The sequence below is a fragment of a genome, unplaced genomic scaffold, assembly GCF_019419815.1.
Source record: "Pyrus x bretschneideri cultivar Hongxiangsu unplaced genomic scaffold, Pyrus_bretschneideri_v1 Contig32, whole genome shotgun sequence".
Classification (NCBI taxonomy): domain Eukaryota; kingdom Viridiplantae; phylum Streptophyta; class Magnoliopsida; order Rosales; family Rosaceae; genus Pyrus; species Pyrus x bretschneideri.
This window is the reverse complement of record NW_025999635.1, coordinates 156767-172901: the sequence shown is the minus strand read 5'-3', so window position 1 is coordinate 172901 and position 16135 is coordinate 156767. Positions and strand designations below refer to the sequence as shown.

Sequence of the window (16135 nt, the reverse complement as noted above, 5' to 3'; positions counted from 1 at the left end):
ACGCTCCTGGAGCTTTATCCCATTTTACTTGCTATTATCCGATGCTTAAGTTCAGATAACATTTTTCCTTGAAAAACAATCCTCATTTGGAGACCACGATACATGAAAAACAATTAGTGTAGTTAATATTATTTGTTAAAAAATAAAAAAATAAAAAAATTAAATCCTCACACGTTGCATGCATCATGCATGGGACGTCCGACCTTTGCAATGACTTGACTGACCTTCAATAAAGATAGCAAGCATATCATGAAGCCTTTATGCCCTTTTTGGTTTTGTCCTCCTCTCCAGACTCGCTATATTTCTACAAAAAAACAATCGAGTAATTCGTTAATTCATTCAAAGATCTCGATTGCACGGAGCTGATTGAGAAACCTTTATGCCAACTTAAAAGGCTTCTGATATCACAACGCTTAAAAGCGTTCTTGGAGGAGTAGCTTTTTGAATGCTTTTTCAAAAGCACTTCTTTATTAAGTACTTGATTTTTAAATTAAAATTTGAACATCTTTTTTGGTTACAAAATTTCAAAATATTTAATGTCAATAAAAAGTATTACGACAGAAGTGCTAAAGTTTCTAAGTCCTTTTAGTTAGTTTCCTTATGTTTTTAACTAACTGAGTTATAAATTATTTGCAGAGAAATGTTTACTGCAAAACTAGTTTCAAACGAGTTCTAAAGTCTTAAATAAATAAATAATTCTCTATACCTAGGTTGAGACGAATCCGGATTCTCGCTGAATCTTTGTGAGGATTCCGGAAATCTTTGAGTCATATCCGTTAATCGTACATCGTGCGATTAGAAATCATTTTAAATATTTTTATTTAAAATTAAATACAAACAGTACCTGACAAAAATGATGAACGGACATGATATACGATGAACAAACACGATTTACTAATCCCTAGAATCCTCACCAAAAGAATCCGAAGAGGATCCTGTTGGTGTTGAGACCACCCCATTACTTTTCATCTTTTTATATTTGGATCGAGCCCAATCATTTGACCAAAGATAGCCCAATTACAAATTTATTTGAAAAAATGAATTGTTATTGGCATTCCAAAATTCTCATTTTGCACTCCAAACTTTATATATTTAGAAAGTAAAATATTAAACACAGGAGTGCAAAATGAGATTTTTAAAATGTCAATAACAGTTCATTTTAAAAATAATAAAAAACAAAAAAAAAAATATCCACTACCAGCAAAAACATTAACCAGTAAACTCGGCAACCAAAAATGACATTAGTGGCTGCATCAATTCTAGTTTCTCTTTCCTCCTCCCTACTCTCCAAACATTCACTCTCTCTTATCCCCATCCGCCCACTCCCCCGCCTCACTATTGAGACAGATGCCAAATCATCCAAACAAGTCACTAGTTAGTTATAACTGTAAACAATTAGATGTGGCAATTGTGTAATTAGTTTTAGAAACTAAGGCACTAGTGTAGCGAGCCTGTGGCTACATATATCATCTTGTATTGTTGTAATTATTCGATGAAATGAAAAGTCAGCTTCTATATGGCATCTCGCCAAATTGCCTCACGGTGCTGATCCTCTTTTCTTCCGCTTACCGACTCGCTCACCGCCTCGATTCCTCGATTTGTTTCTTGATCGATTTCTTCTGTTTCTCTATCAATTTCTACCTCTAATTCACGATTCTTTCTCTTTTCTTTTGAATCTTGTCTCTGATTGTCATGGCTTCTCTATCTGCATCCTCGTTTCCGATGAATCCACCGCCATTGTCAAATCCTAATTCCTCTGGCAATTCTTCCTTTCCAAATTCGTATATGTCTCTTACGATTCAAAACATTGGCAGTATGGTGCCTATCAAGCTTAAGCACACCAATTATCTCCCATGGCAGACATTGTTTACTCCGATCCTTCGTCTCTACAAGCTCATTGGTCTCATTGATGGAACTGAGACATGTCCGGCTCCGCTTGTTCCAGATAGATCTGTGAATCTAGAATTTGATCAGTGGTTTAAGAAAGATCAAAATCTGCTGATTTGGTTGAATTCGACACTTTCTAAAGATCTAATTCCCTTTACGGTTGAAGTCTCTACATCTCGTGAGCTATGGTAGAAGCTTGAACAACGTTTTGGTGGAGTTTTTTATGCTCATGTTCATCAACTACACTTTCATCTTCAGTCTATTCAAAAAGGTTCTCAATCAACTTCGGAATATCTTCAACAGATTAAGGAGATTTCGGATTCTCTCATAGCTGCTGGTGCCTTTATTTCAGATTGAGATCTAATTGCAGCAATGTTTCATGGTCTACCTGATAAATTTGAGTCATTCATAGACTCCATCACGTTTCACTTGTCTTCCACCTCCTTTGATGAATTGCATGGTCTACTGCTTACTAAAGAACTTTCCATGGCTTGTCTCAAGCATAGTGTGTCCTTTTCTGTCACTGAGCCTTTTCAGGCCTTTTGTACTCACTATCAGGCACCATTGCTGCCAATGCCTTCTCCACAGGCTCTTGCTGCATCTCATCAATCACTCCAGAATTCATTCCGCTATAATTCTAATCGTGGGAGACAAAATTGTGGTTTCAACAGAAGGAATCGAAATCACCGCACCAATAGAGGTTCTTTCCATGGCAGCTATCGTGGCAATTCAAATCGTTCTCTTAATCCAAGCTCCAGGTCCAATTCTTATGGTTATTCATCCTCATCTGGTAGCCAAGCTCCATATTAAATTTGTGGTTCTACTAGCCACAAAGCCATATATTGTTTTGATGGGGATGAATCCTGAGATTTTTGGAAGGGTACCACCGGCTAAGCTTGTTGCTTTATGTGCTCCTACTCTTCTAAACCTCTCCATCTTGGCTACTGGACTCTGGAGCTACATCACATATTACAAATGATATTGCTAATCTCTATGTCTCTTTTCCCTACACTGGTGAAGACAAGGTCTGTTTGTAATAGGAGATGGTAAAGGTCTGTTTATCTATAATATTGGTTCCTTTTCTTTAAATACTCCTTATACTTCTTTTAAGTTGAGTAATGTCCTACACGTTCCACATATGAAGCACAATTTACTGTCTGCTCATCAATTTCTCAAAGATAATAATTGTGCTTTGACTCTTGACCCTGATGGATCCACTGTAAAGGATCGTGCTTCGGGGAAGACGCTTTTGCTGGGAAAAATTAGAGATGGATTTTATCCTCTGCAAGGTTTTTGTCACTCTCCAACTTTATCACCATCAGCTTTAATAAGTGTCACAGCTCCTGTGAAGGTTTGGCATCGCAGATTGGGTCATCCATCCTCTTCTATTTTTCGAAAGGTTCTCTCTATCAATAAGCTTGCAGTGCAAGGCAGGCAAACTGTTGATTTCTTTTATCAAGACTGTGCTCTTGCTAAAAATCATAAGCTTCATTTTGGCTTGGCTACTTCTACTACTACTCACAGCTTGCAATTACTTCATTGTGATCTTTGGGGCCCTGCTTCTATTGTTTCACCTAGTGGTTTTAAATATTACTTGTTAATCGTCGATGATTACAGTAGAAATAACTGGTTCTTTCATTAAAGGCAAAGTCTGATGCCTATTATACTTTTGTTGTATTCAAACAATATGTAAAAAATCTACTTGGAAATAAAATAAAGATTGTATGCTCCGATTCAGGGGGGTGAATTTCTAAGTACTGTGTTTCAGTCTTTTGTTCGCACTCATGGTATTTTACACCAATTAAGTTGTCCTCATACCCTGAATATAATGGTTGTGATGAAAGAAAGTATAGACATCTTGTGGAAACTACAATGATCTTACTTGTTGCTTCTAATGTTCCTCATCTTTACTGGGTGGAAACTTTTTCTACTTCTATATACCTTATTAACAGGTTGCCAATTTCTGGGCTTTCTAAGTCACCGTGGGAATTGCTTTTTCAAAAGTCACCATACTACTCCAGATTGAAAGTCCTTGGTTGCAGGTGTTTTCCATGGCTCAAGCCCTATGTTCATTCTAAGCTAGATGCTAAAAGCAAAAGCTGTGTCTTTTTGGGTTATAGTTTACAACACAAGGGTTATTAGTGCCTTGATCCTCTCACTAGCAGGATTTATATTTCTCGTCATGTGCAGTTTGATGAAACTTCATGTCCTTTCCACTCAATTTTTCCAGATGTAGCTACACTTTCAAGAATCTATTTCTCCTTCTATGTATCTTCAGTTCTCTATTCCATTGATGCAATCAAATTCTGGTTCTGTTAGTTCACTTCATCCGTCAGCAACTCAGCATCATGTCTCTTTCAATTCCAACATTGAAGCAGCTCAGAATTCGACCAGCTCTGTCAATCCTTCAGATGCCATCCCAACACCTATTTCTTCAAGTGACACACCTTCCCCACAACCTTCTAGCAATATTCATCCAATGGTTACTCGTTCCAAAGCTGGAATACATAAACCTAAAGTCTATGCAGCTACCAAACATCCATTTCCTGTGGATATTGATCTTGTACCATCTATATATCTACAAGCCTCCAAGCATGCACATTGGAGATCAGCTATATAGGATGAATTCAATGCCTTGCAATCCACAGGTACTTGGATCTTAGTACCTCCATCTTCCCACAATGTTGTTGGCTGCAAGTGGGTCTTCCGAGTCAAGAAACAGCTTGATGGAACTATTGACTGTTTTAAAGCTTGGTTGGTAGCTAAAGGCTACCACCAACAAGAAGGCATTGATTTCCAAGAAACCTTTAGTCCCGTGGCTAAACCAGTCACCATTCGAGTACTGTAATCACTTGCAGTCCAGTTTAATTGGTTTTTAAACCAATTAGACATAAATAATGCTTTTCTTCATGGGGATTTAAAAAATGATGTGTATATGCAGCAACCTCCAGGATTTGTTGATCCTAGTTTGCCAAATCATGTTTGTAAATTGAGAAAATCACTATATGGCCTTAAACAGGCACCTCGGGCTTGGTTTTACAAACTCTTTCAAGCTCTACTTCAATTTGGTTTTCAGCAGTTTTCTTCTTATGCTTCCTTATTTGTTCTCAAAAGTCCTTCACTTGTTATTGTTCTTGTTTATGTCGATGACATTTTGGTAATTGGCCTTCATCCTTTTGTGTGCAATATGTTCATTCAAAAGCTTAGTGCTCTTTTTCTAGTCAAAGATTTAGGACCCTTGCATTATTTTTTGGGATTAGAGGTTCATCGGTCTTCTGCAAGTCTTTTTCTTCATCAAACAAAGTACCTACTGGATCTTCTCAAGAAAGCCAATATGGTTGGTGCTAAGCCATGCTGTACTCCACTTGGTTCTCAAAAGCTTGACCACACGGGTCCTCTTCTTTCAAATCCTACTGAATATCGGTCCATTGTTGGTGCCTTGCATTATTTAACATGAACACGTCCTGATATTTCCTTTGTAGTCAATCAAATATGCTAGTTCATGCATACTCTTCTCGATCAACACATACAGGCTGCAAAGAGGGTTCTTCGATATCTTAAGGGTACTGTATCTGAAGGTATTTGGTTCAAAAAGGGTTCAACCAATCTCACTGCCTTCTCTGATGCTGACTGGGCAAGTTGTACGTTTGATAGACGATCCAAGAATGGTTATTGTATCTTTCTAGGATCCAATCTTATTAGCTGGAGTGCCAAGAAACAATCCACTGTGGCCCGTTCCTCCATTGAAGCAGAATATCGTTCTTTGGCACATACAGCTGTTGAACTTACTTGGATTTGCAAAATTTTCTGTGACATTGGCTTCCCACTATCTTAGGTTCTTAATCTATGGTGTGACAATATTTCAGCTATCTCTCTTGCTTCCAATCTAGTCTTTCGTGCCCGAACTAAACACATTGAAATTGACTACCATTATATTCGAGAATTGGTGTTGGCTTATCTCCTCACGGTTAAGTTTGTTTGTAGTCAAGACCAATTTGTTGATATTCACACACCAAGTCACTATCCAAAAGTCGGTTCAATTATCTTAAATTCAAGCTGTCTCTTGGTTCAATGGTTGATCCCAAGCTCAGCTTGAGGGGGTGTATTGAGACAGATGCCAAATCATCCAAACAAGTCACTAGTTAGTTATAACTATAAACAATTAGATGTGGCAATTGTGTAATTAGCTTTAGAAACTAAGGGCACTAGTGTAGCAAGCTTGTGGCTATATATATCATCTTGTATTGTTGCAATTATTCGATGAAATGAAAAGTCAGTTTCTATACTCACCTGCTCCCTCGCCACTTCCTCTTCCTCTCAAGAGTTTAACATCACCCTTGCACCACCCAAGCCGAAGCCCAAACCCGACTCTGCCAAACTCAACCCGGATGCCCTCGCCGGCCAGCTCATCATCCCGTGGATCGTCCGCGGCGAGGACAACAACCTCAAGTTCTAGTTGCACCTTCATGCGCGTTTCCTTCAGGCCTGTCTTGGCCACTACATGCTCCCATTTGTTCCGTCTGGATCTTTCGAGAACCATTCGACCAAGAACATACTTGTTGCGACCCGTGCTCTAAAGATCAAGACATGAAAAAATTTACCAAAAATATATTTTGTAGAATAAGAAAATATTGTTTGATGTTATAGTAAGGGAAAAAATAAATTTTAACAAAAAAAAATATAAAATAAATAAAATTGATGGTTTAGTGTGGGAGTGGGAGATGGGTTTATTTGTTTTTTTTATTTATAATTTTTCTTTTTAAATTAGAGATGTTAAAATCATTTGTATGGGAGTTTAAAAAAACAATAAAATTTTATTTTGTGAAATTACATTACTGCTTTTAATCTTTTTAGTGTGATAGAAGATTAATAGTCTTTCCAGTTTTCACCCTCTTTTTGTAGACAAAGAAGGTTATATTAATATATAATAATTTAATAGTTCTAATCGAATAAATAGTCCTCGTGGTGACAAGATAATCGGAAAATAACGCATCTGGTAAAAAATTTAAGATTTTAAACCCTCATAATGTAGTCCATTAACAAATTTAATTTAAAAATAATTTTTCCATTAAATGTTGGTTAAATGCAAAGATAAAAATGAATTAAATTTACTAATAGAGTACCACCATAGAGGTTTAAATTTTTTTTTTCCTTACCACTAACCTATCTTCTGATTACTTTCGTACGCCAAGAACCTTCATCCGATTAGGCTTTAGATAACGAAAAAGTAAATTAAATTAAAGAAAAGGACAAAAAGGGCCGACTCGTGTGCTCAAACAGTCAAACGTTACCCACAACGCGGGAACCATTTTCTTTCTCTTCCCCAACGTGCCGGCCTCTCCTCTCCTCTCTCTCTCTCTCTCTCTCTCTCTCTCTCTCCTCACAACAATAAAGCTCCAGAATCTTCCTCTGCCATTCCCTTTCAGTTTCCTCTGACCATTGACAAATCAATGGCCGCTTCTTCGTCGTCCTCGTCGTCGTCTGCACGATCATCGTCGTCGTCGACGGCAGCAGCAGGGAATACTAATGGCAGTAACAGTACGGGTGGAAGGTCCGAGAGGCAAACGACGTCGTCGGCGCAAGTCCCTCCTACTCACTCCACTAGACAAACGACGGCGTCTTCGCAAGCCAACAGCCACCGCTCCCGGCTCTCTTCTTCCGGTTCACGGCGCTCCGTCATTCCCAGTTCGAGAACTCCTCACTCTAACCCCGAATACCAACAAGGTCTCTCTCTCCCACCATAATTCTGAATTTTTGGAATTTTGGAATTTATCTTCAAAGAATTCATTTTTAATTTCAAATCAAACTTCAAGTTTTTAAATTTCTGGGGATTTTGGGATTAATTTTTGCAACAGAGGCCGGAAGAGTGAGGGTTGCTGTCAGGCTTCGACCGAGAAATCTGGAGGATCGCATTTCGGATTCTGATTTCGCAGACATTGTCGAGTTGCAGCCCGAGGTGTGATTTTAAAGCTGAAATTTCCGAGCTTTTCTATTAATCTTAAACCAGATTAACTAATTAAATTATAATGGAATTAAAATTTTCATTTTTTCCTGTTGTGTAGCTGAAGCGGCTAAAGTTGAGAAAGAACAATTGGAGCTCAGAGTCTTACAGATTTGATGAAGTTTTCACTGAAACCGCCTCGCAAAATCGGGTTTATCAAGTGGTGGCAAAACCTGTAGTTGAGGTATCTTGCTTGCTTATTTACCACTATTTCTTTGGCTGTTTTTGAGTTGCATTTGACACGTTGAGACGCTCAATGTGTCTTTCGATTGCAATTGTGGTTCTTTAATTGGTTAATGATGTAATGTCGAGTTTGATATACTTTTGCAGAGTGTGTTGAGTGGATATAATGGAACAGTTATGGCCTATGGCCAAACTGGTACTGGGAAAACTTACACAGTTGGCAGTCTGGGTAATGATGATGCATCCGAGCGTGGCATTATGGTTAGAGCTTTGGAGGACATACTTTCGACTACATCTACTGCTTCTGATAGTGTGGAAGTTTCCTACTTGCAGGTGGGTGTGTTTTGTTGTTTTGATATGACGTTCTTGTTGAACTGTTATCCACCATCACTGTTCACAGTGAAATATAGGTGAATTGGTACATAGTCCATCGTACGCATGATATTGTTCACTGCACCATAGGAACTTAATAGCATTAGCAAACGTTTCATTTCATGAGTTGAACGCTACACTGCTAAGGAACAAATATCTTTTGGAGTTCAGTGGAGATCTGTGAATCTTATAACAACTTAGGAAAGTAATGGAAAACCTGGAGACGTGCTGCGTACTGTGTAGGGCCCCATCACATTCCCTTGTTGTGTGAGACTACATTGAGGTATCACTATCAGCAAGGTGAACTTCCACCATCTCTTTTAGGACTCTGTTCTTCTTTCTTATCCAGGAAAAGAAGGATGACAGGGAATATAGTGTTTTCAGTCAGTTCAACCTTTTCAATCCTTACCAAATTCTAAAGATTGCTTGTCATCTGATCGCATACCTGTTGAAGTAGAGCGGCAAGTTACTACCATGTTGGATGATTGCTCATTTATTAAGAAATGTTTATTTTTTATTTTTTTATTCCGCACCAGTTGTACATGGAATCTATTCAAGATTTGCTTGCACCAGAAAAGATTAATATTCCTATTTACGAGGACTCGAAGACTGGTGAGGTGTCACTTCCTGGTGCTTCAGTAGTAAGAATTAAAGACCTTGATCACTTTTTACAACTGCTGCAAATTGGTGAGGCAAACCGTCATGCAGCTAACACAAAGCTGAATACAGAATCTTCACGCAGTCACGCGATTCTTATGGTGGGTCTGTTGTATGATTTTGGATTTATCAATTCATGTTTACTTTCAAATCTGTAGATATTATTCTTTGAATAACGATGATCTGAATCTTTTATGCTTGCAGGTTTTTGTTCGTAGATCGGTGCAAGAAAATGCTACAGATGAGATCACTTCTCAAGAAAAAGCCTTTAGAGCTGATTTATCAGTTAGAAGTGGGGTACCTGTAGTTCGAAAAAGCAAGTTGCTGATTGTTGATCTTGCAGGATCTGAAAGAATAGATAAATCTGGTTTGTCATCGATACTGTATACCTGAAGTAGTACTTAAGCTTTTTTTTCCATCATTTGTTATTCCTGACATTATTTTTCTCATGTTGCAGGCAGTGAGGGCCACTTGCTTGAGGAGGCAAAATTTATAAATCTTTCACTTACTTCTCTTGGAAAATGTATAAATGCATTGGCGGAAAACAGTCCACATATCCCTGTCAGAGATTCTAAGCTTACAAGGTTGCTTCGTGATTCATTTGGAGGTTGTCCCAATATATTTACATTCTGCTCTGTATTTAGATATTGCATAGATTTTATTGAGTCGCTCCTCTTACATCTATAATGGTATTTGCTATGTATGTAGGCCATAGCCAATGCTCTATATCTTGAATACATTTTGTGTCGAGTGAGACAAATTTGATATGTTGTTCATATTTGTTGTTCTATTTACACATATATGTAAAGAAAGAAAAATATGAAAAGGCCCAATGCACACATATGTATACCTTCTTTCATTTATTTCTGCTCCATTTCTTTTCCTAATGTTTCTAAAAGGAAATTCCATGTACTTTCCATGAAACAGGCTCTGCGAGGACCTCACTCATAGTAATGATTGGGCTGTCAGCACAGAACTATGCAGAGACGACCAGTACAATAATGTTTGGACAACGGGTGAGCTAGTTTATACTAATCATTATCGCTGAACTGAATTATCCATATATTCCAGTATCTGTTTTCATTTTCTAACTTTAATAATTCCAACTGCTAATTTCCTGTTGTTAGTTTATCTCATTTATTTTATTGGTAGTTTACAATCTTTCATACAAGACCATCTGTTATTTATTTTGCAGGCAATGAGAATAGTAAATATGGTAAAACTTAAGGAAGAATTTGATTATGAAAGTCAATGTCGGAAGCTTGAGAATCAAGTAGACCATCTTACTGCACAATTTGAAAGGCAACAGAAGTTGTTGGACAGTAACAAATTGGAATTGGAAAGACAGCTGAAGGAGTGTCAAGATTCTTTTGCTGAGGCCAAGAACAATCTAAGCACAAGGTCTGAGGTAGTTATCCCGCCTAGATACCATTTGTAATTTGGTTGATGAAACACTGGTCATCATTTTCAACTCACATACGATCCATTTGACATACCTATTGTTATGAGAGGTATAGTACACTTTTTTCTTCTAATCTTCTGCATGTTTCAGTTATTGGAGAAGGAAAATGCTCGTTTGGAGTCGGATCTGAAAGATCTTTTAGATGAGCTGAACTGTCATAAAGACCACAGTGATTTGATGCATGATAAGGTTGCAAGGCTTGAAGCAAGTTTAGAACATGGAGAGGTATTTCTTTTCTGAAGACTCGGTGAAAAAATGTTCCTTATAGTTTCATTTCATTTTGATGATTCATCTAGTTATTTTCTTGTCATGCTGATTGTTATGAGGGTTGGTACGTCTTTCCCCTCCATCTAATACTTCTCTATACTTAAAAGTTTCTGGAGAAGGAAAATAGTCGTTTGGAGTTGGATCTGAAAGATGTTTCAGATAAACTGAACCGTGAGAAAGAACACAGTGACCTGATGCATGATAAAGTTGCAGAACTTGAAGCAAGTTTAGAACACGGCAAGGTATTTCCTTTCTGACGATCCAGTGCACCAGCATTGATACCATAATGGCTGTATTGCCTCAGTTAGATTGCCTTGTAATTTCCTTTTATATTATGACTTTGTCTAGTTGTTTTCTTGTCAGTCTAGCTGAGGCTATACAGTGCTTATGGTTATTAATGTTGGTGCCACTATGTACACCAAAAGAATTTATCATAGGCTAGTAAATCAGTTTTATAGCAGGAGTTTGGCAGACATGCACACGCGCGCACACGCGCGCGCACACACACACACACATCAAACATCATATGTTGAATGCATACCGTCTCATAATAAAATATTTTGTCCTTTATGAGCACAGCGTTTATAGTGTTGTTTTGCCTGTTAGTAGCAACACCAGCTTGAAAGTTCTATGTATCAGAAAGTCTTAGCTGATAGCACTCAGACGTATGAAGAGAAAATAGCAAAGTTGATTAAGCAGCTAGATGATGAGCGTGCTCGTGCTGAAAGCACAGAGGAACAGTTAGATTTAACAACGAAGCTTCTGACTGATGGCCAACAGACTATTCAGGTAAGCATTCTATGCATTTAGAACAGGACCTGTTTTTGTCATCTTTAATTCTAACAGTTTTCTGTAATATCCTTGGAGTGCTTTTTTATTTTAATATGCATTTTTCTGGAAAAATTTAAATATTGTTTCTTCTTCAAAATCTGGCCACCTTTATTAGAAAATTTCAAACTTCAACCTTTTAAATATAGTTTCTTTTTTTCATTTGCAACTTGCAAATAATTGAAGCTAATATTTTACCACAAGTTATAGCAACATGAGTACCAACTGCAATGCTTTGTTCATTTTTTGTAGCAACATCAGATAGAGAATTCTGCATTTCAATCAGCACTTGCAGACACTACTCAGTTGTATGAGAAAAAAATAGCTGAGTTAAGGGAGCAATTGGAAAATGAGCATGCCCGTTTTGAAGATATTGAAGAACAATTGGAAGTGGAGAAGAAGCAACATAGTCGGCAAAACTCAATGCAGGTTAAAATTTATTCCTAAAAGTTACTAAACGAGCCCGTTGTGATGCTTCATGGAAGAGTCCAGTGTTCTTCTATTTTCACGTATCTGTGATATTCTTTGTTTCTTTTTCCTTTTAACGTATATATACGCAAAAAGAAAAATTGATCCCTAAGTTCTTCGTGGTAATATATCACTTCATATTGAGCTGGGAAAAGTTTTTATGCAGCTACTACCAGCCTTTATTCCCTCTGTTTTGATAATTGATAATTCTCTAAATGTGGTGAAATGATTGTTCATATTCAAGGCTCCTTTTCACACGTATTCATCATACAGTAAATTTTATTTTGCTTTAATAAATCCAGGGGAAGAAAGAGATTGATGAACTTAGAGTGCAGTTAGAAGAAATGAATCAGCTACATGAACAAACTCTAAACAAATATTGGTCCTTGAAATCAGAATGTGCTGATCTCTCAGAAGAGAAGGTACGTTGACATATATAGTGCAACTAGTGCGGTTCAATATTATATTCCCACAAAATGTAGACTAATATTTATTTCAGTTGTGGTCACGCAATTGCTCCTCCAGTTGCTATGAGTAGTCAGTTAAGTATGAATTACTAAATGATTTACGTTATTTTCTATAATTGGGACTATTAAGGCAATACTCAAGGAAGAACTTCAAGATGTGAAGCAAAGACTTCTAATTGAAGAGAAGCAGAGGAAGTCTGTAGAGAATGAGCTAATCAAATTAAAGAAGGCTGCACCGGAGAAAGAAGATGAGTTTGAGGTGAGTTGCTTGTGCTTTTCACAAATATCAGGTTCGACAATACAACCTTACATTTGAAATTCTCCAGGACAAGAAGTTGTATATGAAGGAAAAAACACATAAAGGATCTTCTGCATTGGGGAATCCAATGGGGTTACACAATTCGAATCCATTGAGAGATACAATTTCTGGTCAAAGGGCCACAATTGCAAAAATATGTGAAGAAGGCAAGATTTATTATATAATAAAGCCTCATAAAGTTTGAATAACTATCTTTTCCTTTGCGAATTCCGCTCATTGACATCTCTCGGTTGACAAGTTAATTTACTTAATAATTCAGTTGGGCTTCAAAAGATCGTACAACTGTTGACATCTGAAGATTCAGATGTCCAAACCCATGCTGTGAAGGTGGTGGCCAATCTTGCAGCTGAAGGTATGCACTTTCCTGTATTGTCTATTTATATTAGCTGATAAATGCATGCTTTTCATCCCCTTTCAAAGGAGGTGATACTACAAACTGTGCTAAAGATGGATCAATCTACGTGTTATTTGTTATTACGTTGATATCAGAAAACCAGTCTAATGGAAAAAAATATATGCCACTTCAATTTTCACACATGGAAATTTTTTTTCTTCTAAAACTAATATATGCTGCTTCAATTTTCACATAATAGTGATAGTATATGTCATATGTTTGTGCATTTGATTTGTATGGTCTATATCACTGATCTGTCACTGCTCCTGTCACGGGGTCAAACAGTTAGCATGAGGATTTAGTAGTGTATACCGTTGTACCAATTAAGGTTTTCCTTTATTTTCAGATACTAATCAGGCAAAGATTGTTGAGGAAGGTGGTTTAGATGCTTTGCTTATTCTGTTGCAATCCTCAGAAAATACAACTATCCTTAGAGTTGCTTCTGGGGCCATTGCCAATTTGGCAATGAATGGTAATCCTGATTCCTTATTCATCTTTCTTGTGCATTTTAGTTAGTGAAGAAATTATACTTGTTCAGTGCCTTCCATCGTCCATCCTTTTCACGTGTAGACCTTGCTTTTAAAATTCTTGTTTACACTACGATGGTTCTGGAAAATGTAAACCAAACTGATTATTAACAAATACCACCAAAGATGCTGATTACTCTGAAGTTCATGAGCATTTAACTGCATTTTTTTTCTTACTACTATAAAACTTAATGTATTGTTATCTCGGGGCTTTTAGGCGGTGAAAATGGCTCCTGAGTTCTAGGAAAAGCAGGACCCTTGCAGTAAAATGGAGGGGGGAGGAACTTGATATTTCTTTGTTGAATATTTGATCACTCTCCTAATTTAATGTACTTATCTCTTCGTCTTTTGTCTTTTGTTTCTCTTTTAACTCTTCTCAGAGGTAAATCAAGGCGTAATTATGAGCAGAGGCGGCGCTCAACTACTCGCAGAGACAGCAAGCAAGACAAATGATCCACAAACTCTTAGAATGGTTGCTGGTGCACTTGCTAATTTATGTGGAAATGGTAAGCACGAGATGGTTGAGAGTATTTTTTTCAAGTTTTCACAGGAACTTTTGTGCATTTCATAGTAGCACGTTGTTTAATTTTTTCCAAGTACCGACCTTTCCATGAACCGAATTACTTGCTAGCATCAACATATGGTTTAAGCGTGAGGTTGTTAAGTACTTAGGTTATGTATTTTAGGTTCATTCCTTCGCTGCATAGGTTGCTTACTCAACATATCCCAATATATTTTACGTCTAAACGGATGGAGTCACATCTTGCTTGAGGGTTATTAGTATGAAAGCTCATGCGTAGTTTTCGTTAATTACAGAAAGATTACATACAATGCTGAAGGAAGATGGAGGAATTAAGGCACTCTTGGGAATGGCGAGGTCGGGGAGTAGTGACGTGATTGCACAGGTTGCCAGAGGACTGGCTAACTTTGCAAAATGTGAATCGCGCGGAACTATTCAAGGTTGGTTGAAGTAGTCCTCCTTGTGGATGTTTACATCTATTATGCTGCATTATATTGACTATTAAGCTTTACAAATCAGGACATAGAAAAGGTCGTTCACTTTTGATGGACGATGGTGTCCTTACCTGGTTGATTATCAACTCCAACACTGCCTCAACCTCAACCCGACGCCATATAGAGCTTGCTCTCTGCCATTTAGCACAAAACGGTACGCTCTGACTGCGCTCGGGCATTTTTTTACGGAGAATTTTACATATTTCCAAATAATCGGACAACAAACTTAGATGCTTAGGATGACTTGTTCTATTTTCTGTTGAGGTTCTACATTTCTTAGGCAGTAATATGATGTGTTGTTCGTGCAGAGGACAATGCAAGGGATTTCATATCCGGTGGAGGGCTGCAAGAGATCGTTCGAATATCGACTGAATCCATTCGGGACGATATCCGAAACTTAGCAAAGAAGGCGTTGAGAGTGAATCCGAAACTTTACAATCAGAGGCGCGGTGAATAGCGAAATGTACAGAATCTCATTGTTTTTGTAGCCTAATTGTTCGAGTTGTAAGTAGCCATCTGTGCTTTTATCAACTGAATCTGGAATTCTGGACAGTTTTGCACTATATAATCATATTTTGAGAAATCAACAATGATGTCCATCCGAATCGTGATGTGCTGGCCGACACTCGAGAGTGACGAAGCCAGAAAGTATGGTTGATGTGTAAAAGTGAGAATAAATTTAAACTTTTAATGAATAAATCAAAGTGCACAACGTGATTGGGTGGTAACTTTTATTATAAAACTTGAAGTTCAAAGCATAGCCCAAACAGCTAAAAGTAGTCTCATCCGTATACGAGGGAAATTGTTATTGTGTCTAACCAAATTGCATTGGGAGACATTGCTTGATATAAAAATCCCAAACCTACGGCCTCGTGTTCAATTCACCCATCGTTGAATATCGTTTGTATAAAAACAATATAACTTAACATAGTAATCTCACGGCCGAGGTTTCCAGGTTAAGCTCTAGCTGTATGATCACTGGAGAAGTTTAAAAAATGATCGATTTTGCGCAAAAAGAAGTAAATGAAAGCGGAGTTGCTCAGACCCGAAACCAAAATTTGGCTCACAGCCTCACGGAGCTAGGCCGTTGACTAGAATTCATCTGAGGCTTGAACTACAAAGTTTTGATCCGTATTAGGGTAACTCTAACGAGGAGGGAGAGTTCGGCAAAACCACACAATGGACAGTCTAATTTGGCATTGAATTCGTTACCTACCAGACCGTAGTACTGAATGATAATTCTCCTAGTTGAGACAACTGAAATTATTCGAACATAACCCGAAAACAAC

General features: G+C 37.6%; 1 protein-coding gene across 1 annotated transcript; it reads left to right on the top strand.

Moving 5' to 3' along the window:
* Positions 1 to 7207: 7207 nt before the first annotated feature.
* Positions 7208 to 15429, top strand: LOC103958392 (kinesin-like protein KIN-UC). The gene is made up of 22 exons (XM_009370644.3): positions 7208 to 7611; positions 7743 to 7843; positions 7950 to 8072; positions 8219 to 8404; positions 8980 to 9201; positions 9305 to 9467; positions 9558 to 9707; positions 10028 to 10116; positions 10296 to 10508; positions 10653 to 10787; positions 10937 to 11071; positions 11439 to 11618; positions 11910 to 12086; positions 12428 to 12547; positions 12723 to 12851; positions 12919 to 13057; positions 13171 to 13263; positions 13652 to 13777; positions 14213 to 14338; positions 14649 to 14792; positions 14872 to 15000; positions 15155 to 15429. The coding sequence occupies exons 1-22, from the start codon at positions 7338 to 7340 to the stop codon at positions 15301 to 15303; spliced, it is 3303 nt and encodes a 1100-aa protein (XP_009368919.2). The 5' UTR covers positions 7208 to 7337; the 3' UTR covers positions 15304 to 15429.
* Positions 15430 to 16135: the final 706 nt, after the last annotated feature.